The sequence below is a fragment of the Crinia signifera genome, chromosome 1 (genome assembly GCF_055691185.1).
Source record: "Crinia signifera chromosome 1, ASM5569118v1, whole genome shotgun sequence".
NCBI lineage: Eukaryota > Metazoa > Chordata > Amphibia > Anura > Myobatrachidae > Crinia > Crinia signifera.
In genome coordinates, this window is record NC_139217.1 from 163,656,192 (window position 1) to 163,681,358 (window position 25,167).

Sequence of the window (25,167 nt, forward strand, 5' to 3'; positions counted from 1 at the left end):
ATGGTCCAGACTTAGGGCCAACCTTTATCAGGAAGCAAGCCGCTGGAGTTTGCTGCTTTAAAACTACAGCTATTCTCGTCAAACTCCCGCACCCTATTATATTTACCAAGATTCTTGCCATTGTAACCTGAATAAGAGCTGCCTGATACATCTAGCGCAGGCATTTCCAACCTCAGTTTCAAGGCAGACAAATACTTCATCCTCTGGATCCAGTAAAGCAGTGGTCCTCCGTGGATAAAGAGTGCATGAATGTAAATGGAATAGCAGTTACTTATTTACGGTCTCTCAGAGCAGCTTTAAAATGTTCCCTGGACCCCTTCACATAATCTTTAGGACGGTGTATTCAGATGTATTGTTTAGGAAATAAATGCAAGAAACCCACTTACAGAAAACTCCACTTAAGTGATCTATATTTAAAAAGGTCTACGCGGGAGTCTATATTTCTTGTGTGGATTTAACAGCCTTATTTTTAAACATGCATTTTCTCAGTCTGGCAATGAAGCCTTTGTAGAGTAAATCATATTTGGGTGCATCCAAATGATTTTCTAAACCTAGATGGCTCTTACTTGGAGAATCATACACAGTAAACTTGTTGCTAACAGAGCTGTGTATCGACTTGCCGTATGTCGTGGTGACTTAAAGAGGGTGTGCCACCAAACACTAAAATAAATCTCTCCATCATGTAATCTAGGATGCATGGCGATTGATAGGAATGGAGTTCAGGCTCCTGTGCCTTAAGAAGGGCAAAAACTAGGCGCCTTCTATCCTTCGATAGTCAGCCCAGCTAGGAAGCAATCTAGCAGATTTCTTCTGCAGCCGAAACAATGCGCACAAGACTGCACATTAGGTTTCCCACATGTATACACTAATACAGTGGCTCCCAACCCTGGTCCTTAAGTACCCCCAACAGTGCAGGTTTTCCAGGTCATCCAGCAGGTTCACTCATTATTCAGACACATTTTAAAAGATCCACAGGTGGAGCTAATTATGTCACTTGTGATACTGTGTGGCGACCTGGAAAACGTGCACTGTTGTGGGTACTTGAGGACAAGAGTTGGGAACCACTGCACTAATACATAGAAAATATCATGTGGCTGTGCACATATTCTTAATAACACAGGGAAGAATTTCCCAAACTCTGCCATTACATTCCAGGTTTTAAGTATGCTATTTGAACATTTCAGTTTTAGAGATCTATACCAAAAACCTAATAAATACGAGTGCATCGACACAACTTTAGTGTTCCGCAACATAAACCACAACTAACTTTAAGGGGGTACTCAATGTTGTCTGAAAAATCCAAACATAGACATTCAATATCCAGTTTTGGACGGCTTTTCCGCCTATGCACATTCCACTGTGTTAAGTGAAATCTACATAGGCGGAAAACAGAGTAATTTGCAGATCCACGAGTTTTTGCAAAACAGGCGCCTGGATTAAATAAATCCAATGTAAATTAGACCGAAAACCGTTGAAAAGTGCAGATATTCCAACTGTGGGAATTATCGTCACGGATTGAATACCCCTCTAATATTGATATAGGTTACTACTTGTATTTGGGTATCAACGGAAATGTACTTTAACACTTAATTTGCACAGATAGCATGAGACGTCAGATGTTATATTAAAAAATTAGAGGAAGATTTATTATAAAGAAAAGTGGGTAAAGCTACATCATGACGCAGGCATAAAAACACAACAGCTTGTCTTCCATGCTGGTGAAATAATGTGAACACAATTTAACAAGCGAAGCCATTATAAAATAAGACTAGATGAATTCTAAAAATTAGGAGAAATGCATTTTTTTCCCTCTCATGGGGTCTTATTAAAAATAAAATAAAAAAAAAAGGAAAAACAAAAAACAAAACCCCAAGGGAAAATAAAATTAAAAAAAATTATATTTAAATTGCACTGCTATATGCATGCAGAATGAGCCACCTCAAATGAATCTTCAACCCAGAAAATACTGCTTGTCCACCTAAAGAAAAACAAGAAACAGTTACATTAGTATTGTTTGGAATAGGACCATCTAGGACATATTTTAACTCCCCCAAGATATGCAAGATTATGGTCTTAATATATATAACTATATATATATATGTATATTTAGACGGAAAACTAAAACGTCCAAGAGCTTTGAAATCCTTGTGTGCACCAAATTTTTTTCAAAAGGAAGCCAAGTGTTTATTTATTAGTTTTAACTTAAAAAAAAAAAAAGGGGGAACGAAAAATATTCCTACAAAATACAGTACATTGGATGGATTATGCTTATACATAAATATATTTTTAAACCGTTATAAAATGTTCCCAGAAGTGGTTTGCTTGCATTACAAGTCTTCTGTAGGCAAACCTGCATTTGAAAAATTGATACACATCAGGAATTCAGCCCAAGAACGTATTGCAATTACAGCTACGTTTATATAAAAATAAGGGAAAAGCAAGCATTTAAGTAGATTCATAATATATATATAGGATAAATTATTACAGGAATCCAGAGATAAGCTGTATCCTTAGAAGAACAAATTGGTAAAATTATTCAGTAAAGTTCACGTATCTAATGATTACGGGGCCTGTAAAAAATGTATTAAAATTACCAGTACTTTATATTTTTTTAATTTTTAACGCAAAAGGAATAAGTAAAAGCATAGCTTGGAGTATCCATTTTATATTATAATGCTGATACAGGATGTTGGAAGAGACCATACCAAACGGCAGCATTCGAGAGCGTGAGCATCTCGTACCCTGTCCGCATTGAGCGGGCCTGTGAGAATCGTGAAGTCAGCGCGACACAGGGCCTGCAATGAATTCCCCGCTGGCGGGTACAAACAAGGTATAATGTCAGAGTTAGTAGGCAATTCCTTATTTTGTACCCATTAGCAGTACGTTACCTGTTAACTTTACTGACTTGTTATAAATAGGGCAAAAAAAAAATAAAGCGCTCTATAGCACGTGTTCGTATCTTCAAAGTCTCTATATTACGCTATAGTAAGCACTTCTGGGTGCTGTAAAATTTTAAAATAATTAAGAGTTACAATATCTTAATAGTTAATTTAGCTTACCATTACTCTTAATGAAAAATAATAAAAATCAAGGTTTTGAAAGCAAGGAAACACAACATACCTGTTTGTGAAACGTTGTAAAGGGAATAATTTAGTACGGTTTGTAACTATTTTGATGACCACCTCGTCTGGCTGTTTTCCCATAACCACTCTGCTGATCTAAAAAATGAAAAATATCTGTTTGATAGCAAAGACCAGAGAAGCAATGGTTCTGAAAACGACAGCATACATTCACAAGGACGGCATGATATAATGCCGTGTTAGTTTAATACAAAGGTCAAAATAATGCATGCAATTCTGAGCATTTGCCCGTCTGTGGACTGAATGCAAGCAGGTCTTCTGCAATCCTTCATGAAAAGGTTCCAATGTCAAAAGACATTACAGCTGGACTGGTGCACATAGAAGGAAAAGAATACCTTTCCGACACACAGCAGACTTGTTGGTACCTTCATAAAGGATAGAAACCAAACCAAAGTTTGAGTAATTATGTACTGACCCAAACAAATGTAAAATAAAGGCATGGAATGATTTAGTGACACTATAGTATAGTTAAACATGATTAGGTTCTGCACACAAGCTTAAAGTATCGAAACATTGATGAACAAAATAGAATTTATTCATGCACATCTAGTATGCAACAGAATTATTAAGAGCCAGAGGAGATGTCCATTCTATGAAAAAAATAGAATGGAACCAGTGTAATGTGCTGGAGTAATTCAATTAAAAGCCCAACAGTGGTTAATTTCACTCATTTCTGGTAAGATGCTATTTTCATTTTACAATCATTATATATAGTAACACGTACTCTACATATTGTCATATGAAATGACTGATACTCACTACTGTAGTCTCCATATCCATAATAATTATTATAACCAGTGTAGTCATAGTTGCCATAGCCTCCGTAACCCTGGTTGTTATAGCCATAACTACTGTAGCTTGGATTCCAGTAATTACTATATCCCTGGTTCCAGCTCTGGTTTGAGCCTGTGGAAAGAGCAGCAATCAGCTGGAGCAAGGATAGGAAGACAGCAATGTATGGTAAGGAATTAGTTAGGGAAAATCAACCTCCTCTTCCACGAGATCTTGATGAAGAACCTCCACCTCGTGTTCCCCACTGTTGCTGTTGTTGATACTGTTCCTTTGAAAGTGCTACTTTTATTTCACACTATGAATAAAAAGCAAAGAAAAAAAAAACACAAAACATCTTAGCAATGACCGTTGTAAATCTGTTTCATAAACAGCAAAATTTCAATTTAGTGTGCAAACTTCCCTTTCAACAGAATAGGTCGACTTTTACATTAATACATTTGTTTAAAAAAATAAAAAAAATACTTGGAATATAGTATAGAAATATATATGTATAAAAGGTAATATTGTGAAATAAATTACATACTTTACTTAAGCCAACATTATGGTATTTCTTTTCCATTATTTGTTTGACTGGTTCCTCTTCCTTAAATGTGATGAAGCAGAAACCTCGTCTTTTGTTAGTCTTGTTGTCCATAGGTAGTTCAATGGCTTCAATCTGAAATCAGTGGACATTGTAAAAAATATAATATATTACACTGAATAAAATTATAATGTTATAAAGTACATACAGTCACTGGTGCTCAGTTTATCACAAAACAGGCATCCCATGTGCCGGGTCGTATCTGGTCGACGGTGTCTAGATCATACTTGCTTTCCTGAAAATGTTCTGTTACTGGTAATGCATGATTGCCATCACCTGTGGTTAAACACCTTTCTTACCAATTACCTAGTTCACCACAGGTGATGGTAATCCTACATTACCAGGGAAGTCCAGGAACAGAGCATTTTCTCCAACTTGGAGAGGGTCAGGTAGGCAAGTATGGTCTAGACCTGGGGTAGCCAACTCCAGTCCTCGAAGAGCTACCAACAGTTAATGTTTTCCAGATCTCCTCACAGAATCACAAGTGAAGTAATTAGCTCCACCTGTGGATCTTTAAAATGTGACAGGGCCAGATGTATCAAGCTTCAAAAAGTGATAAACAGACAGCCAATCAGCTCCTAGCTGTCATTTTTTAAACCCAGCCTGTAACGTGGCAGGTAGGAGCTGATTGGCTGTTTTTTTTTATAACTCTCCATTTTATCACTTTTTGAAGCTGGATACATCTGGCCCTTCCTTTGCAGCAGCTAGGTTGTCTGGAAAATGTGAACTATTGGTTGCTCTTGAGGACTGGAGCTGGCTATCCCTGGTCTAGATCGACAACATTACAGTCAACCACGCTCAGTGGAACGAGTCTAGTTAGACACTTAAAGATAGTCGACAGCATCTGGATCCCCAGTAACGAAAAATAGGTAGATGGGAACGTGATCGACAGACCCAAGGTTGACATGAGTTTAAGGGTTTTTGCTTTAGACAGACTTGGTTTAAACTTTACAAACCAAGAAGGAGTAGAGTTAGATATAATAGGGTGCAGAACATAGCAAAGCACTGTGTCTGAAGCATGGGGAGCCATGTGAGGGGACAATGTAAACTTATTTGGTGTACATGTTGACTATCTTTAGGTGTCTAACTAGAATGTTCCGACTAAGCATGGTTGATCTGCTATACTATAACTGTGGCGGATTATTATTTTATTTAAATCAAAGCATAAATACCTCCCCAAATGTTCCAAAGTATTCCCTTATCTTGTCTTCTGGTGTATCTGGTGACAAGCCACCTACAAATATCTTTTTTACAGGTTCTTTTGTCTTCATTGCTTTTGCCCTCTTTGGATCAATCACTTTGCCATTCAACTTGTGCTCTTTCTGCTCCATCACCTGCAGGAATAAAACCACCACTATAATTGGTACATGCAAGTGTACAGGACAACGCAGCCATTAAGATTCATCTGCATCATGAGTAAATAAATGGTTTATATTACACATCCCTTATATACCAACAGTAATTTATCCTTTTTTTTTTGTTCTTTTAAAACAAAAACGTGTGATCGTAGCCAAATCGTCAAGATTTGGCCCTTCACATTAGCTTGAAACCCACCCTGATCTTCAATATCTTCCCGATATCTGTGTGCAGTAAAACACAGTATGTTACATAAGGAGGTTTACATTTTACAGGTGCTCTTATTTACAAGAATTGGAAGTGAACAGAACTCTGATCCAAGCAAATGTATATCTAGGGGGGCAAACAGCACTCTGATCCAAGCAAATGTACGTATATGGGGCAATTCATTGTTTTTGCCCCCCTATCTCCCATATAAAGTAAGAATGTGTCCCAAGCGGGTGGTAGCGATGCGCAGCCCTGCAGCATTGCTATTGCCCGACCAAATAGACACTGTAGGCAAGAATATTCTTGCTAGACGCTGCAGTGTATGCACAGGCTGCTGCTGCCGGGGATAGCTGCCAAAAGTTGCTTAGTCAAAATCTCTCCGCTACAGCCCGTGTGTACACCCCTTTAGACAAAATCTCCAGTGCATCTAGTCAAAATTGCTTAGTTCAAATTGGCCATTAGCCAAAATCCCAGCGTGTGTTCAAGGCTTAAGATCTAGTCAAAATTGCCTTGCCTGCAGAGTCAATATATGCCAAGCGATCTATGCTAGACAATATTGACTAAGCAGGAGTAGAACTGGGAGATTTGGAGTATCTCGTCGCACTGTGTGTACACCCCTTAAGCACCGTTCATAAGGGGCTACATGGCACTTATGCTGAGCGAGGTGCTTAAGCACGATCACTCCGCACACATCAAGGTGTCCAGTGATGCTTTGTGCTGAGCGAGGCTTTGCCTATTTTTAAAAAGGCACAGCCCCACGATCTAGGGAAAGCATTTTGCAAGCACAGGCTTTCCCTGCGGTCGATAGTGACTCATGGGACCGCACATCGCCATCGCTGCAGGGCATACACGCAGAGCAATTGGTGCTCCATTTCTAAGGAAACTAGTCAGATCACTTACAAAAGGGGCTGAAAATGCCCCATGTGTTTTTGCCCCTTTAGACACATATATGCCCAAGATTGAGCAGCAGGCTACATTGTAAAGACAGGTGTGTATTAAACATTTGGTCAATGGATGTTAGCATGTTATGTGCAAATACTATTTAAAGAGTCTCCACATTAATAATTTGGATATTTAATAAGTAGACTGGGCAAAACAAAAGATTTCAGCAATTTGCAACATGACACTTTAACGGTCCAAGGTGAACTGGCTTGTATCGGAGATGGGCCACCATCCAAACAACTTCAAGATAAAAGCATTCCTGGGGTTGACCAGAGTAGCTGATGGAGGGCAATATAGTTTGTACAGAGTAACAGAACAGCAAGTGAATGCCAGACTACAATGGTCATGCAAGAAACTGTTGTCTGGCAGCAAACTATGGAGTACTACTGCTTTCTGCAAAAAAAAACAAAAAAAAAAACACGGGGGGGGGGGGTTATCTGGTTGCAATACATATGACAAAAACAGCACATGATCTCAATCTCTGCTGGGATTTTACACTGGCGAGAGGGCCAAAATAAGGCTGCACAGCAGTTCTAGAGGATAAATCTAAAGGCCCCCATACACTATTGCGAATTTTCTTAAGGGCAAGTCGCATCAGACTTGCTTAACTCCCCAGGTAGGTCCTTGAAAGTCCTTCCATCCAATTTTGCATTTGGACATTTTACATGCAATATATTGCATGCCATTCACATGTAAAAGGGAATCCCGGGGAGCTGCTGGGGGCGCTCCGCAATGTGCACCGGCTGCTGCACACTCAATTTATCCTTTGCGCAGCACATCAGACTGTGCATCAGGTCGATTTGGATGTCAAACACATTCAACCCATCAGTAGCGGATGAAAAAATCCCAAATCACACTAGCGCATGGGGGTATAGAGCAACAATCAACTGAGGGCAAATTGTTACTAGCGAGGTGTATTTAATACAGGTTGAGTCTACCAAATCCAAAACAGTTTTTTATTTTTCGTATGACCGAGATAGTAACCTTTTATACGCGATGGTTCAATGTAACCAAATTTGTTTAAATGACAAAAGGATTTAAAATATTGAATAAATCTACCATATAGCTGAATGTATGTGTAGAATACATAACTGCATTGTGTTCAGAATGGAGTCCCTTCCCCAAAGTAGCTCTTTATGGTATGCAAACATTATAAAATATGGAAAAATCTGATATTTAAAACACTTCTGGTCCCAAGCATTTTGGATATGGGAGATGCAGCCTCTATGATCAAGTTTATGTTAAGGTTATTGATGTCTCCTGTAAACTAAAATGTCTGTGAATTTAGTAGTTTTACACTAGAAAAGTTATTTTACTAGGGTTACACCCTAGTAAAATAGCATTATTGTTGATATTGTCCCGAATATTATCTGCCAATACAGACATTATATTTTTGCTCTCAAAATTTGACACTGCTATTCAACAATAAACTTTGCAGGAAAATCAGTTGTGGTAACATGCTGTTCCTGCTAAAAACAATCTTATATTTCTTGTTCTGCTTATGTCCAGTCATGCACTTACTTAAAAACGCAAAGGGGGAAATGTACTAATACCACATTCTCACTGCCGCCCCTGCAAAAACCCAGGTTTTTGGCAGGGCACAGATCTCAGCTCTACAAACCCCATTCATACTGCACACTAGACCCGGGAAATTTCCGTGCCTGCCCCCTTCACACCGCTTCCCCTGGTCTGCCTGCCAACAAGTGTGTGGAATCTAAGAGCAGCTTTGATTGGCTGTTGAAAATGTATCTTTGAGAAAAACCCCGGGTCTAGCCTGTTCACACTGCCATACACCCATGTATTTCCCAGAAAAAAAACCCGCAAAAAACCTGTGTGAAATTACCGGGGCATTACACCCAGGAATTTCACTCACACCCGTTCACACTGAGACACGACAAGGGAAATTACTGCTTGCCCTGGCAAATACCCGGGTTTTTACGGCAGTGAGAACGGGGTATAAGATGTGTATTCTACTTCACATGTGATGTTGCTATGGGCAACCAATCAGAAGCTACTTCTTATTTAGCACCCTCTAGAAGATAGTAAACTGGATCTGATTGGTTGCCCATAGCAACATCACATGTGAATGCACATCTTCGTAAATTTCCCCCACAGTCTCCTTCCCTGCAGTGTGACAAGCAGCAAGTGCATGTCCAGCTGCAGCCTCCCAAAGCATCTAAATTAATTCGAATGTGTACATAGGCTTCATACATTTATATGGTTTTATATCTAAAATGTAGATGTAAACACAAAAATAAAGCATATATGTACATATATTTTAATAAACGTATTAACTGGAAGGCTAGAGCTGCACATACAGTACACTTGTGGCTTCTTTCAAGATCCTGCAGGGACTAATGGGATAAACTCCCTGTCTCTACAGTTTAATAAAAGTTAAGGAATTTCTTCAAAGAACACCATTCTGAAATAGCATTATATATAAAGTCAACTTTTATATCAGGAAGTTTATAGTGTTTATGCATGCTGAATAGTATAATACGTTTACCAATATTCAAAAAAGGAAAAAAGACGACCCAGCACACTTTAGACCAAGAGGGTGATTATACACAGTGCATGCTCAGGTTGGACACCAGTACTAAGTGGTGTACTACAGGGTTCAGTGCTAGTACCTCTTCATTAATGATATAGAGCGAATACTCAACAATTTAGCGATCTTTGCAGAGGACACAAGACTGGGTAGGGTGATTACAATTGTCAAGGAAGTCTGCACTCTACAGAGGTTTTGAAACAAACTAAACTAGTGGGTGGAGAAATGGAAAATGAGGTTAAATGTTAAATGTAAGGTTATGCATCTTGGGCATGGGAACGATGGACTTCAAGGGAATTATGCAACTGTACAAGGTATTGGTTAGACTTTATCTAGAGTGCAATTATGGGCACTGCAATAATAATAATAATAATAATAATAAAAAAAAAAAGGATATTATAGAACCTAAAAGGGCAACCAAGCTTAAAAAAAAAAAAAAAAGGGAGGACGCATTTAAGCTACAAGGAAAGATTAGCCAAATTAGGAATGTTTACGCTGGAAAAAGAGGAGATGTTTAAGGGGGGCGCATACTGAACATGTACAAATATTTCAGATGTACAATGTAATGAGCTGTCAGACACCCTATTCACTGAGATCGGATACTAGGACACATGATCATGCACTCCGACTAAAAGGAGAAAAGATTTTGGACACTCAGAATAAAAACCTTTTTTACGGCCAGGGCAGTTAAAGTGTAGAATGCTCTTCCAGAAGAGGTGATCTTGGATACATTGGATAGAGGTTGAACTTGATGGATGTAGGTCTTTGTTCAACCTAAACTATCAATTTATCCCTTTGCTTAATAAGCAGGGTTACATTAAAAATGTGGAAATGCTTGTTTCCACATTTTTTAAATGAAGATTACCTTAATAGAGCCCCTACTTTGATTGATGCAAATTAAATTTCTGCTTCCATTTCTCAAACGTGCCAAATTACATGCAGACCTGATAATTGGCCACACTGCTGAAAGACCAAATCTGTACAAATATATAGAGAGCAAATTGTCACACCTTTGATTATTCCAAATAAAATGACCCACTCATTGCTTCATCACCTTTATTTCTGATCAGTCAGGAGGACAACATCCATCAACAGTACAGTTGACCAACTTTAAAACAGAAAGTTAAATAACACTGTACCTTATCAACACCTTCCGCTTCTTTAAATAATACAAAGCCAAAGCCCCTTGACCGGCCAGTGATTGGATCCAATTTCAAGGTGCAGTCCACAACCTCTCCAAATTTGGAAAAGTAATCCTTCAGGTCTTTCTTTGTAGTGTCCCAGCTAAGCCCACCGATAAACATTTTCCTGCAAAGAAATGACACATCTGTAAATGAGAAGCCTCTACAGTATATGGTGTATAATTCTGATAAAGTCCAGACCCACCTAGTGGGTACATAAGAGACAAAATGTGGAGAGAGACTCCTGGCACTACCAGCACTTTACTTAAACTTGCTGCTAAATGTAAGCTACCTTTTCATTTATTTATTTTTTGTGTGGTACTTGTTTTAAATAAACTCTGGAATTTAACGCTTATGGGAGAGTATGCATTTATATACCGACATACTTAGTAAATGCAATTATGGGTGACACGAGTGGAACAGACCAAGGACCAGTGGTGGTTTTTACCTATGGGCTTTTTACCGCCCCCCCCCCCCCCCCCTGAGACTGCACTGGCTTTACTGTGTCTTCCTATTGGAAGCCCAACCTGCCAGTCACCAAGGCAGTCCCATTGGGATGTGTTCCCTCCATCCGGGACACCTCCCTATGGGCTGCCGAGAGAAAGACAGATTGCGCATGACCTACATCGGTACTGTGCATGCGCCGGTGCTGGTTATCTGTATAATACAGGCACCGGGACATTGATTTCCCTTCTATGAGCTGTTGCTGAAGCAGCCCATAGAAGCTGGCAGCATGCGCAGTACAGAGGTGTGTGCGCATGCGCCAGTCTCATTGACTAATCATAGTACAGGCACCGGGATCGTTCTATTCGCGGGGACCAGGAGGTGCGTGGGGAGTGGATGCAATGCGGCCAGCGGCAGCCTCTCTCCCTGCCAAAAGTTATGGGCTTCCACTACCGAGGACCCATTGTTTAAGAAATACCCTGCAACACCTGTCTGAATATCCAAATTGCGGTAATGCACTAGAAAGCGCTGTTTCTCCCCTTTTCTAGAGATACAGATAGATAGATACACACACACACACACACACGTAAGCTCGCACAAAGCAAATTCTTCTAAAGTTAGTCGGCTACCTTGTGATTGCCTCTATGTTTGTGTGAGAAAGGTGTAGTTTCAATCGCTTCCAACAGATGGCAGTGTTTCTGAGACACACAATCAGGCGATAGATAGAGGTGTACCCAGCATGAGAAATGTGAGAATGTTTGTATCTTATCTGATGGATGAATCAGCTCTTCAGCCAATCTGCCAATCGGTAACTTTAAAGGCCCCCCATACACTAGGGCGACTTGTCCTTAGGACAAGTCGCCCCCGACTTCCACGGCTGCTCCCCGGGGGAGCTTGATGTGCCATTTTTTACATGTGATAAATCGTCTCGATTTATCACATGTAAAAAACCCGGGGAGCAGGGGGCTACAGAGCAGGGCTGCTGGTGGGAACAGGGGGGGCTGGGGACGCTGCGGGGGACACAGGTGGCCTAGAGCCAGGCAGAGGGAGCCGGAGCGGTCAGTGCTAGAAAAAAAAGCCTATACAATGAATGGGCAGCCTGTGATTGGCTGAGCGCTCTCTCAGCCAATTGCTGACTGGCTGAGAGAGCGCTCAGCCAATCACAGGCCGCCCATTCATTGTATGGACTTTTTTTTCTTTATTCAGTACTGACAGCTCCCGGCTCCCCCTGCCCGGCTCTATGCCACCTGTGTCCCCCGCAGTGTCCCCAGCCACCCCCCCCCTGCTCCCTCCACCGCCGCTCCACTAGGTCCCAAGTCGGGTGGTCGGACGGGCAGCAGGTCCGACCACCCGACGCAGATCCGATGCGCACGGGACCGCGCATCGGATCTGAGGGGACATCAAAACTAGCCGATTTTGGTCCGATTTCGGCCAGATCCGACTGATCTGGCCGAAATCGTACCAAAATCGGCTAGTGTATGGGGGCCTTAAGTAAGTTTTATTTATATAGCGAACTTTCTCCCACAGGACTCAAGGCGCTAAGTGCATATCCACTTTCCAATCAACTGCCCAATGTGTCTTGCCTGAAGTCACAACAGTTAAATGTCATGCAGCAAGGGTGCAACCTCCTGTACAGACAGTTGGTTGGCCCAATACAATCGGCCATTGACTGAACAACACGTTTTTCACAATCGGTTATGAACAAGACAACGGGGTTACACACCCACAAACGGGCTCACTATAATATCAGACGTTCACAGCCATTATAACGGTCAGTGAGTATAGAGCTTTAAAGATTAAGGTGTGTATTGAATGTGTGTGTGGATATTTCCTACGGTCAGAAATATCAGCACACATCTACTCAATGCGGCCATTTCCAACCACATGGAAGGCATGCAGATTTAGCTTTTAAAAAAAAAAGTCAAATCTGTATCGTCAAATCCGCATTTCAACAAAATACTCTAAAGGCCCCCTTACATTTGTCTGACTTGTCATAACGACAAGTCGGACCCGATTGTCCCAGCAGCTCCCCGGGAGGGATCACATGCGATGGCACTTCATGTGCCAAGTTTTGCATGTGATAAATCGCATGCGATTTATCACATGCCACTCTGCGCCGCCCCCCCTGCTCCCACTGATGCTGCCCGGCTCCCTGCGCCTGACTCTGGTAGGTCCCCTGTTGTGGGGAAGCACGGCTCCGGGCAGCACATAAGATTTACCAAATCTTATGTGCAGCCCGTCCGACCTCCCATCTCCGATCCGATGCGCACGGGGCCGCGCATCGGGTCGGAGGGGATGTCACCATATGCGATTTGGGATGATTTCACGGCCCGATTCATCCGAATCGGGCAAAATCGTGCCCAAATCGCATAATGTAAGGGGGCCTTAAGATTCGACTGTTGAATTGACATCAGAAATGGACAATAATCCATTTCCCTTGTTCTCCTTCCCTATACCAGTTTTCACTCCCCCGCTTTTCAGTGCATTGTTATTGTTCATGTTTTTTTCACAACTTTCATTCTTATATCTGTCAGAATCAATATTTTTGCGTGACGTGTTTAACAATAAAAACATTTGACACTAAAGAAATGTAGATCCTAGAACTGCTTATATGGCAGTAGTATATTTAGCCAGACATGAAGTAGAGCAGGTCGTCTCAAAGTACAAATAAACACATTACCATCTCCTGCACTGACAGCATTAATTTCTTTTAAAACATGTATTCAGACATATCTAGTAAATTAAAACTTATCAAATTTCTTCTATAACCACATTTTATAATCATGTTATTGTATAATCACTTTATTGTAAGAATATCTGAAAAGCGTGTTATGCTGCAGATTCTAAAGGTGCATATAGTGGACAAATATAAAAAGTGGGTGAGCAAATTCAACAAAGACTGTCAATAAAGCAGGATTAGCATATGTCAGAGTAAAGGTGCCCATACACGTTGCGAGGTACATGTGAGTTATCCGGACGCCCGATTTCAAAATCGGGTCGGATCGGGCACATCGCATCGCATGCGACCATCGGATGCGATGCGATGCGATGACCCGATTTTTCCATAGGAATCAATGTTAAAATGGACTGAGTCCATTTTAACATGGAATTCAATGGGAAAAAGGGGTCCTTTTCATACCCCTACTATCCAAGTGGGCATGGAGTTGGATATAAACCTGTGGCGAGCGTAGCGAGCCACCGAGCCCGAAGCGTGGCGAGCGTAGCGAGCCCCGCGAGGGGACACGGAATACCGTCCCCTCGCGGGGCTCGCTTCGCTCGCCACGCTTCGCTCGCCACGCTTCGGGCTCGGTGGCTCGCTACGCTCGCCACAGGTTTATATCCAACTCCATGCCCACTTGGATAGTAGGGGTATGAAAAGGACCCCTTTTTCCATAGGAATCATTTTAACATTGATTCCTATGGAAAAATCGGGTCATCGCATCCGATGGTCGCATGCGATGCGATGCGATATCGCATCGCATCGCATCTGATTGTATGCCTTAACTTAAGGCATACAATCAAAAAATCGGGCGTCCAGATAACTCACAAGTACCCGTTGCGATTATCGCATCCGGTTTGTACTTTTAAAGTACAAAACGCATCTCACGTGCAATAATCACGCCGTGTACCTGCGGGGGATGCGATGCGCGTCCCCGCAGGTACAATATTGTAAAGGACAAAAAGTACTTTTTGTGCTTCATTGCATCGCATCAGTACAGGAGTCGGAACTTGTGTATTTTGGCGGCGCCCCCGATCTCCATCGCGCGATGTGTACATCGCATGCCATGCACCCGATGGCATGCGATGCGATTTTTGCCCCCTATGCGATGAAAGATTGTATAAGCACCCTAATGGGTGCTTTTAAGCACCCATGTCAGAGTAAAGGTGCCCATACACGTTGCGAGGTACATGTGAGTTATCCGGACGCCCGATTTCAAAATCGGGTCGGATCGGGCACATCGCATGCGACCATCGGATGCGATGCGATGCGATGACCCGATTTTTCCATAGGAATCAATGTTAAAATGGACTGAGTCCATTTTAACATGGAATTCAATGGGAAAAAGGGGTCCTTTTCATACCCCTACTATCCAAGTGGGCATGGAGTTGGATATAAACCTGTGGCGAGCGTAGCGAGCCACCGAGCCCGAAGCGTGGCGAGCGTAGCGAGCCCCGCGAGGGGACACGGAATACCGTCGCTTCGCTCGCCACGCTTCGGGCTCGGTGGCTCGCTACGCTCGCCACAGGTTTATATCCAACTCCATGCCCACTTGGATAGTAGGGGTATGAAAAGGACCCCTTTTTCCATAGGAATCATTTTAACATTGATTCCTATGGAAAAATCGGGTCATCGCATCCGATGGTCGCATGCGATGCGATGCGATATCGCATCGCATCGCATCTGATTGTATGCCTTAACTTAAGGCATACAATCAAAAAATCGGGCGTCCAGATAACTCACAAGTACCCGTTGCGATTATCGCATCCGGTTTGTACTTTTAAAGTACAAAACGCATCTCACGTGCAATAATCACGCCGTGTACCTGCGGGGGATGCGATGCGCGTCCCCGCAGGTACAATATTGTAAAGGACAAAAAGTACTTTTTGTGCTTCATTGCATCGCATCAGTACAGGAGTCGGAACTTGTGTATTTTGGCGGCGCCCCCGATCTCCATCGCGCGATGTGTACATCGCATGCCATGCACCCGATGGCATGCGATTTTTGCCCCCTATGCGATGAAAGATTGTATAAGCACCCTAATGGGTGCTTACAATGTTAAATGCACCCCCACTATAAACGTGAACCCGAAGCGTGGCGAGCGCAGCGAGCCCGCGAGGGGCGACGGTACGCGTCCTCCGACCTTTGCATACCTCCACTATCCACGTCGGCGTGGAGTTGAGAATAGAAAGTGTGGCGAGCGCAGCGAGCCCGAAGCGTGGCGAGCGGACGCGGATACCTTCACAGGTATCCGCGTCCCCTCGCGGGCTTCACAGGTGTCCGCGTGCGCTCGACACACTTTTAATTCTCAACTCCACGCCGACGTGGATAGTGAGGGTATGAAAAGGTCGGAGGACGCGTACGGGTTCACGTTTATAGTGGGGGGGTGGCGTAGGGGTGCATTTAACATTGTAAGCACCCATTAGGGTGCTTATACAATGTTTAATCGCATCGCATTGTATGCCATTGTACAATATCGCGCGATATCGCATGCCTTATGGTATGCGATGCGCGCCGCCAAAATACACAAGTACCCAGGAGTCCATGTATATATACATACTCGAGTATAAGCCTACTTTTTCAGAACATTTTTTATGCTGAAAAAGCCCCCAACGGCTTATACTCGAGTGAGGATCCCACTTGAGTAAATACGTTTTCCCAGTTTTTTGTTGTGAAATTAGGTGTCTCTGCTTATAATCGGGTCGACTTATACTCGAGTATATACGGTAAATATCGGATCGCAACCGCACATGTAGGGGGATCGCATCCCCCTACATGTGCCAGAATCGTACGGCACATTTTAAAGTACAAAACGTACAGCCCCATATCTGAAAGTGTATGGGCACCTTAAAAGTGCCCATACACATTACAATTTTTGTATCCAAGCGCCGCCTCCTCCATTGTGTGAATGGGAAACTGGTCGCTTGATCTGTGTAACGCATTCACACTGCACAGCAACAAACCAGTAAGAACTCTTTACCCGGTCCAGATTGCAGTGTTGCTACTGGTTAGTTGTAACTTGGCACAAATTACCGGGTTGAACCGGAAATAAATCAGCTTGTACCGGTAATTAGCTGCGATGTGAAAGGGGTATAAAAGATATCAAACTGCTCAATATACCTGGCATTGTTTCTCTGGTGCAAAAAGTATAGGCAACTGATTATAACACAGTAGGGAAGGGCTGGCTACATATTCCTCGAATTTTCCTTGCTATCTCTATGTAGTGTTAATTAAATGGTCAAAGTGAATAGCTGCAAGGAGCCAGTGTTGCCAATAAACATCATTTTGACAAAACATTCCACATGGCTGCACATTACAGTGATCTAGAATGCTCTGAATTAACTACTTATACCCCTTTTCCATCTGCAAGCCGGGTCGCACCCAGGATTTTGTACCCGGCTCCAACCTGGGTGTGAACCGGCTTGTGAACCCATTTACACTGGAGTCCCCACCTGGCATAATGCCATACGGGTGATGTCATCGGGAGGTGGGGTCGGGGAGGCGCTGGGAAATGACAGCATCTCCCTGCACCAGCTCTTGCATTGTAGTGAACGAGACCCGGATCTCATCGACCCAGGTTACCAGTTTACACTACACAGTGACCCAGGTTGAACCCATGTTCAACCCTGGTTGCTACCTGGGTAGAAATGCCAGGTCTCACGAGCTGGGTTATTTCAACTGGGAGCGTTTCCATCTGAATAAAATCCTGGGTTTTGCGCACTCCTGTACAAAAACCCGGAATATATAGGCTAGTGGAAAAGGGGTATAATCCTTAGTGAAAAAGCGTGCATTTTTTCATCCTTGCTGCTAGCCTGAAACTATCGATGTCGTGTACACATGGTTCGATTTTGACTATTTTTATAATCAATTTTGCTTATATTAAAAAAAAAAATATATCAAACTGAATGGTTTTCAGGTGCATTTGATCCCTATCCATCTAAATCCAATAGAAAAATAAGACTTCAGGTAAGACTATGTAGTACAAATCTGTACTATATAGCCTAAACCTAATATGTACACTGCGCCGTGCGATTCGATCCCGATTGAATCAGGAATGAATAACAAATAGCACCATGTGTATGGGTCTTTACCCATGAACGAAGCTTCTATGGTACCCTTCCTTCCTGCAGGGAAAACCAAACACACCAGAGTAGACAGCACTCAGATAGACAATTCAATTAATGACACATAGAAGCATGTTGGCTGTGTGTCGCCTTTAGTGCGGTCTATTTTCGCGTGCATGCGTATAATTGTAACCCATAAACTGCCATGGCTAATACCATTTCAAGAGTATGGGGCCTATGTACTAATAATCATGGCACTGCTGCAACTGTAATGAATCCACATCGCAACAGATAATATCATTCTGTATAAAAAATATCCACGATATGCCTCTGTACTAAAATTAACTTGTGGTAGTGAAATCAGCTGTGCCTGAGAGAGTTACATCCCCAGCGTTTTGGAGGAGTCCTTTACATTTGTGAGACTCCTCCAAGGAATCTAAAACAGAGCATGTGCAGTGTGTAAAAGGGCCTACACATGGGGAGATTTTGCTGAGCGATCTGAGTGATGCTAGAATGCTCAGCACACAGCGTTGCGCCAGCGGTGTGTGCTGAGTGATCGGTCAGGGCCAGTGTTCTAACCGGAGAGCATGCTGGACATTAATTCCAGAGCGATAGTGACACACGGGGCCATGCATCGTTATGGCCCCTACACATGAAGCGATGTAGGAACATTACCCAAGTGACCTAGTCAGATCGCTTAGGAAAAGCCAGGAAAATCACCCTGTGTGTAAGTTTCCATCACTGGATGGTAGCTATAAAAGGTGTGTACACACAGGCATTTATCTCTGGCAATATGGTCGCTGAGCGACCATATTGCAAGCGATTGGAGTATGCACCGGCGATAAATCGCCGGGTGCACGCTCCCATTTTTAGCCCACTTATGATTGAGGATTCCCTCTGCGGCTCCCCCGGGAGAGGTTCCCTTTCATTAACGACCATCTCTGGTCGCTGATGAAAAGGAGACACTGAGCAATATATCGCCCCTGTGTGTACACAGCTTAAGACAGGTGGGCCAGATTTGGTGAAGTGTAAATGTGTGGGGGCCAACTATTCAGCCTGACATTCTTTAAATCATTAATCACATCAGAATGGTCCCCCACTCTGCCCCCCAGCCTGCTCCCTTCTCTTAATGTCCATCAGTGCCTCCATTCATTGTATGTCCTGAAGCCTGACCCTCCTTCACTGTATGACTCCCATTCACTATGTACCCCACTCTGCCCCCATTCACTGTATGTTCCCCAGCCTGCCCCTGCTCCCCCTTCTCTGAATGGCCATCACTGCCTCTATTCACTGTATATCCCCCAGCCTGACCCTCCATTCACTGTATGTCCCCCAGTCTGCCCCTCCATTCACTGTATGTCCCCCAGTCTGCCCCTCCATTCACTGTATGTCCCCCAGTCTGCCCCCTCCCTTCTCTGTATGTTTCCCAGCCCCTTGTGTGAGCCAGAGGAAGGAGAGGCAAAGCAGGCACTGCAAGGACAGGAGAGGCTTTGGCTCCCGCTTCTGCCCTCCTCCACTCTGCATGTTACGGGAGCAAGCTTCCCCCCTCCCCAAACACTGCTGTCACTGTGATTGTGGAGTAGGGTGATATACGATTGCAGCAGCGGTAGGACACCAAACACATCTGACTGTGGCGGCCAGCACCTCCTCACGGCAGCAGACAGCAAGGTAAAGGCGCGCTCACCGGGGCCCCACCTTTAGTGTCCTGTGCTTCCCACATCTGATGCTCTGCCCGCTTCCAGCGGGCGGCGGCTTGAAATGACAGCACGGGCCGCAATTGGCCCCGGGCCTGACTTTGGACATGCCTGGCTTAAGTGGTATTGAAAGAGCTCCCTACTGAGATTAAACCTCCATTGACGTTAAATGGTTCAAGCAATTTAAAGATGATGTAAACGAATGGGCCAAACTAAATAGGAGCCCTCAGTCATAATAATGAGGACTACAGCACTAATTAGACTTTAGTAGGAGATTTTAGGCTACTAGTACAATTAGCCTAATTATGCAGAAACTGCAGTTAAGGTAACGCTGCCACAACCTGCATTATTTAAACTGGGTACACACTGATTTATTTACAGTTTCTTATATAGCGCATACATATTTCACAGCGCTTTACAGAGAATATTTCATCATTCACATCAGTCCCTGCCCCAGTGGAGCTTACAGTCTATGTTTCATACCAAACGTACACCCGCACACACAGACATTTTAGGGTTAATTTGTTGGGAGCCAATTAGCCTACCAGTAGATTTTTGGATTGTGGGAGGAAATCGGAGTATCCGGAGGAAACCCACGCAAACAAAGGGAGAATATACAAACTCAAAGTTAGGGCCATGGTGGGAATCAAACCCATGATCTCAGTGCTGTGAGGCAGTAATGCTAACCATTACACTGTCCATACTGCCCCACACTTGAAACATACAGTATCTGCCAATTCTGCTGTTTGAAACAAAATAAAAAATCTGGTAATGTATGGGAGCAAATGACAATCGACCACATGCGCCAAAGCGCCGCAAAACAAAAAGTTGTACAAGCAAGTTGGTCAATACTAGGGATGCCAATCCTAGGGCATTTTTCAATCCCCCAATTGAGTTAAGACCAATACACACTCGACGATATTGGTCAATATATCGCTCAAAAAGGGCTACTGTGGGCAATATCGCCTAGTGTGTATGCTTGCGGTCGTTAACAACCCTCCGGACAAGGGAGTACTAAGTTATTGATGGCTAGGGATGGCCATCGGAGATTCAAAATCATCAATGGTTCATGGGCGATTTCGAATACTTCTGCCAGATGGTTTCCATCCATCGATGGAATAGCAAAACAAGCTTTTTTTTTTTTTTTTTAAAGTGCCGGGATATGGAGCATAGCCCTGCCCCCGACACCCCGCCCCCGTGTTTTGATTGGCCCACATATCGATGGTCATCCATCGTGTTTAATTGATCTGTGGGCCAATCAAAACACGGGGGCAGGGCTTCGCGGGTGTCATCTATGGCAACGGCAATGATGGCCATCCCTAGTGATGGCCGTGCTACCGCTGCAGTTGTTCACCTGGGAGCAAGCATTGGCAAGTGTGTATGACCTTGCCAATGCCTGCCCTGACTGACGGGTCCACAATGCTGACCAACATCAGCATCAGGAGACATCATTTAGTGTGTATGTGCCTTTAGTCAATGAAACTACAAGCTCCACCTCCCCCTTGTAATTTTCACAGGGGGCTGGGCAGTAGTGGCAGGTAGCAGGACCCTACTTCAGTACTGCAGCATAGGGATGGCCATCGTTGCCATCGATGGTTGGCATCGATGGCAATTCGGCAACTGGACATCGATGGTGCTAAACTATGCAATGGATGACCATTGATATTTTTACATATCGATGGTCATCCATTGTGTTTGATTGATTGGCCTCTGGGCCAATCAAAACACGGGGGCGGGGCTTCGCGGGTGTCGGGAGCAGAGCTATGCTCAGTGTCCCGGCACTTTAGGGAAAACGCAAAAACTAAACCATCTGGTTCTCCCCCATCGATGGCCATCCCTACTGCAGCACAGCCAGGAACATTATCTGAGCAGTGAGTGCTCAGCACTGTCTGGCATAAAAAAAATTATTAAAATACTCTTGGAGACCCTAGGAATGGAAGCACCAATCCTGTGATTCAAATGCCTCTGATTGTAAGCCAAAATGCTGGTATCCAGATACTGAATTTGGCCTCCTTAGTTCAAACCGTTTGATTTAACCAATATATCTGAATGGGATGTGGTCATTTGGTCTACAGTATTATGGTCGACAGTAATTAGGCCGACACGGGAAAAGGTCGACATGGTGTTTTTCACAGTTTTTTAGCTGACATGTGCCGACAGGTGGTATTTCATGGGCGTGGTGGGAGAATAAAATAGTGTCCCCGATGCATAGCGAGTGCAGCAAGCGATACGGTACACTGGAAACTGTGTCCATGTCGACTGTGTTGACATTCAGTTAAAAAAAAACCTGAAAAACCCCATGTCAACATTCACTGTCGACCTAATTATCCCAACCCATCTTAAGGACTACATTTAGCCATTTCCTGGAATTTGGGAGCATGTGGTCAGTGGGCATTTGCTCATATTCATTACCAGCTTCTGTAGATAAGCGTAAAAGATGTAGCCTCACCTTGAGATGAATGCAGAGACATTCATTATCGACACAACACTTTCAGTACAACATTGCAATGACACAAAAGTCACCCAAAAACTGCTGTTTCCTCATGCTTGGTGGGGACAGCTTCTACTAACTCCAATGGGGGGAGGAGGGGGCTACCCATCTAAACTCAACACCAAAAGTAGGTGCTGATCAGCATTATACAAGGGGCAACTACAATGATATAGTATATACATAGGGAGTGTGGGCTGCAGACATGTGTATGTGAGAAAATGGCTGCATGACAGGGAAATGTTACCCTGCTGTGCTGCACTTGTTTTGGAGTCATGTTACCAACTGCACCGGCTCACTTAACATGCCAGCACTGGGGGCATCTTACATCCACCCACTTCTCCCTGAGCACGATGTAGGGCATGGCTGCTCTCCAGCATTGGCAGTCTATGCTGATGGGCGGTGGGCACTCCTGTGCCTACTGGGCACAGTGATAAGAGCAGAGGAGACACCCCAGCAGCAGCCCGGCAGTTGGGGGGTGACTACCGGAGGAACACCGCATCATGCGCCGCTAGTCGTGCGTAGTCGTACAGTACACGCAGAGCGCAGCCGGGGGCATCACAGAGCGGGGGTGCGGGATCCGTCCTCTCACCCAGCGCCTGCAAACCGCGCACTGCAGGCGGTTGGTGTGATCTGGAACGTACTAGCACCCACGCACCGCTGCACACATGACACCGAGTTACTGCATACATGACACGGTCGAGCAGCAGCCGGGCACACGCAGTGACCGCACAGCTATGGAAGTGCCCCGCTGCCTAATGACAGCAGCCGCTCACCCCTCGTCCTCCTCGCCTTTACTCGCGTTGATCTTCAAGCCCTCGTTTGGTCCGGTTCCTTCGGGCTCATTGCCGGCGGCCTCCGCCATAGCTTCGTCCTGTATTTCCTCCTCGGCTATCATGGCTATAAACAATAGCGAAAAAAGTGCAGCTGCAGCCTAGAAAGCGGATAATGGCGGCTCCCTAGCCTAAGTTGTGCCCCTCCTCCAATGATAATCATGGCGCCGCCTCTCCGCCTCACACACAGTAATGGCGGCGGCTGCACGGAGTGCGCTTGAAATGGCCGCCGGGGCATAGCCGGGCATCTCCCCGACCGCAGCAGCGCCAGTCCCGTCCCCACCATCCCGCACCACTGCCGGCAGCGCGCAGTGTCGGCACAGCAAACTGTGTCAGCCTCAGCCAGCAGGACATGATTACTTGTGTATTGGGGCCTCCTGCGCTCGCTACCGTGTTTTATCCATATACTGCCTGGGGTGAAATGGAATTCCATAACGAGTAGAGGTGAAACTGGAGATACGTGTTACCCTAGGGCAGGGGTCCCCAAACTTTTTTAGAATTACGTTACCTAAGAATATCAGCATTTTATTCATGGCACCCCTATGCCAAAAGTTCATAATGGAGAAATTAAATAGATTTGATATTTAATAAAAAAAAAAAAAGTTGTGTTTATATAACATCTTTAGGTTTATTTATGTAGTGAGAGACATGATTTGCTTCTGTTTGATCATGCTATGATTGGCGGCCACAACCACTTATTTTACCTATTATTTTGGCAATAATTCATATGAATTGGTCCTCGTCCACCAACCCGAGGCACCCCTGCAAGGAACTACTGCCTTAGGGAGAGATGGAATGGAAGCCATATATAGGGCGGGATGTACTAAGACGGAAACCCCCATTTTACCGCATTTTCAAATGTACTAATACCCGGCTGCCATGTCATCGCAGGGCAGGGTATCGCCACCTATGGGCTTCTATCACCGCAGACTCCTCCCCGTCCTCCGTGCTGCTTCTCCTCGCCCAGCAGCATGTCACAGATGGGGATGTCCCTCCAGCTGCAGGGGGAGGAGGAGACGCTGGGTACCGCCGCAGAGCCCAAAAGGTGACGGAGACCACATCACAGGTAACGCGGGGGGCCTCCATCATCGCACCGTGATGCTAGCCGCATATGTTAGTACATATGCGCTAGCATCGCGGTGAGGGGCAGTGATGTATGTTAATACATCCCACCCACTACCTTATATAAAAAGATATTGCGCTGAATGCAGCAAGTTTAAACAATGCTAAAATATTCCTTTCCGACGAATGCATTACTCAACTATGGGGGTAATTCAGAGTTGATTGTTGATGTGCAAATTCACCATCCATTCAATAGTCGAATGACTGTGCATGGATCATAGTGTGCATGTATGAGCGAAAATAGCAACAAGAATAGCGAAAATATCTAATAGCAATCCCCTTCACAATTTGATGGACAGGAAGTCGACGTTCATGGGCGGCAATTATTCATTTTCTGTGAGAGTAACAAAAAACGTAGGAATGCAGAGGCATTTTAAGGGAGGGTTTGGGATGTCAGCGATGGCCTCGCTCATCCTATCTCTGTCGCAGAGTTGTGGAAGGGTCACACACTACATTTGCATAGACTGGGAAAATTGCGTATGGATGTGCAACAGGATACTGGGTTGCGAAATGTTTTCATTTCACTCGCAGATTTACACAGGGCAGGTTTTCTGTCTGTCTGGGTGATGGCTAACTACTAGCAGTCTGTAAATGTTCACAGTAGCAATGAGGCCTGAATCAGGACCTATATGCCTGCAAACATTGGTGGGATGTATCCCACCCATAATCCTCAAAGGTTATGGCTCTACCAGTGATCATGTGTACCCTATCTATCAATACCAGAAGGATGGCTGTTATGAGTGAAATATTTATATAATGCCATTGCATCAATTTAAGGGTCTTTGATCTGTAGATTTGTAGAATTAAATGGCACTATAATCGGTTGCTTTGTTTCAGAGTTATGTGGCAAAACATTTGCCTGCCATTTGCGATGCATCAGCATTTTGCGCTGAAACATGTGACAGTTATTTGCAGCCACCCACTAAGCAGGGATTTTTTGAAAGTTGGCTCCTTACGGGGTGAAAATCATTGCTCAATGTATATTGTCAATAGTTACCCCGACAGTTAATGCTGACATGGATGCTTTCTTGTCACCATCAGTTATTGTCTGATTCTG

At 44.1% G+C, this 25,167-nt stretch overlaps 1 protein-coding gene across 3 annotated transcripts; it reads right to left on the bottom strand.

Moving 5' to 3' along the window:
• Positions 1-1,619: 1,619 nt before the first annotated feature.
• On the bottom strand, positions 1,620-23,154 carry HNRNPD (heterogeneous nuclear ribonucleoprotein D). 3 transcript variants are annotated; one of them, XM_083175758.1, is made up of 8 exons: positions 22,932-23,154; positions 10,705-10,873; positions 5,685-5,846; positions 4,456-4,587; positions 4,128-4,227; positions 3,900-4,046; positions 3,121-3,210; positions 1,620-2,812 (listed from the first exon to the last, which is right to left on the bottom strand). In XM_083175758.1, the coding sequence occupies exons 1-7, from the start codon at positions 23,051-23,053 to the stop codon at positions 3,167-3,169; spliced, it is 876 nt and encodes a 291-aa protein (XP_083031884.1). In that variant the 5' UTR covers positions 23,054-23,154; the 3' UTR covers positions 1,620-2,812; positions 3,121-3,166. The 3 variants fall into 3 exon arrangements, with proteins under 3 accessions (XP_083031884.1, XP_083031875.1, XP_083031867.1); XM_083175749.1 differs by having other exon boundaries at positions 1,620-1,978; positions 22,932-23,153; XM_083175741.1 differs by having other exon boundaries at positions 1,620-1,978; positions 3,121-3,218; positions 22,932-23,152.
• Between the last annotated feature and the right edge of the window lie 2,013 nt (positions 23,155-25,167).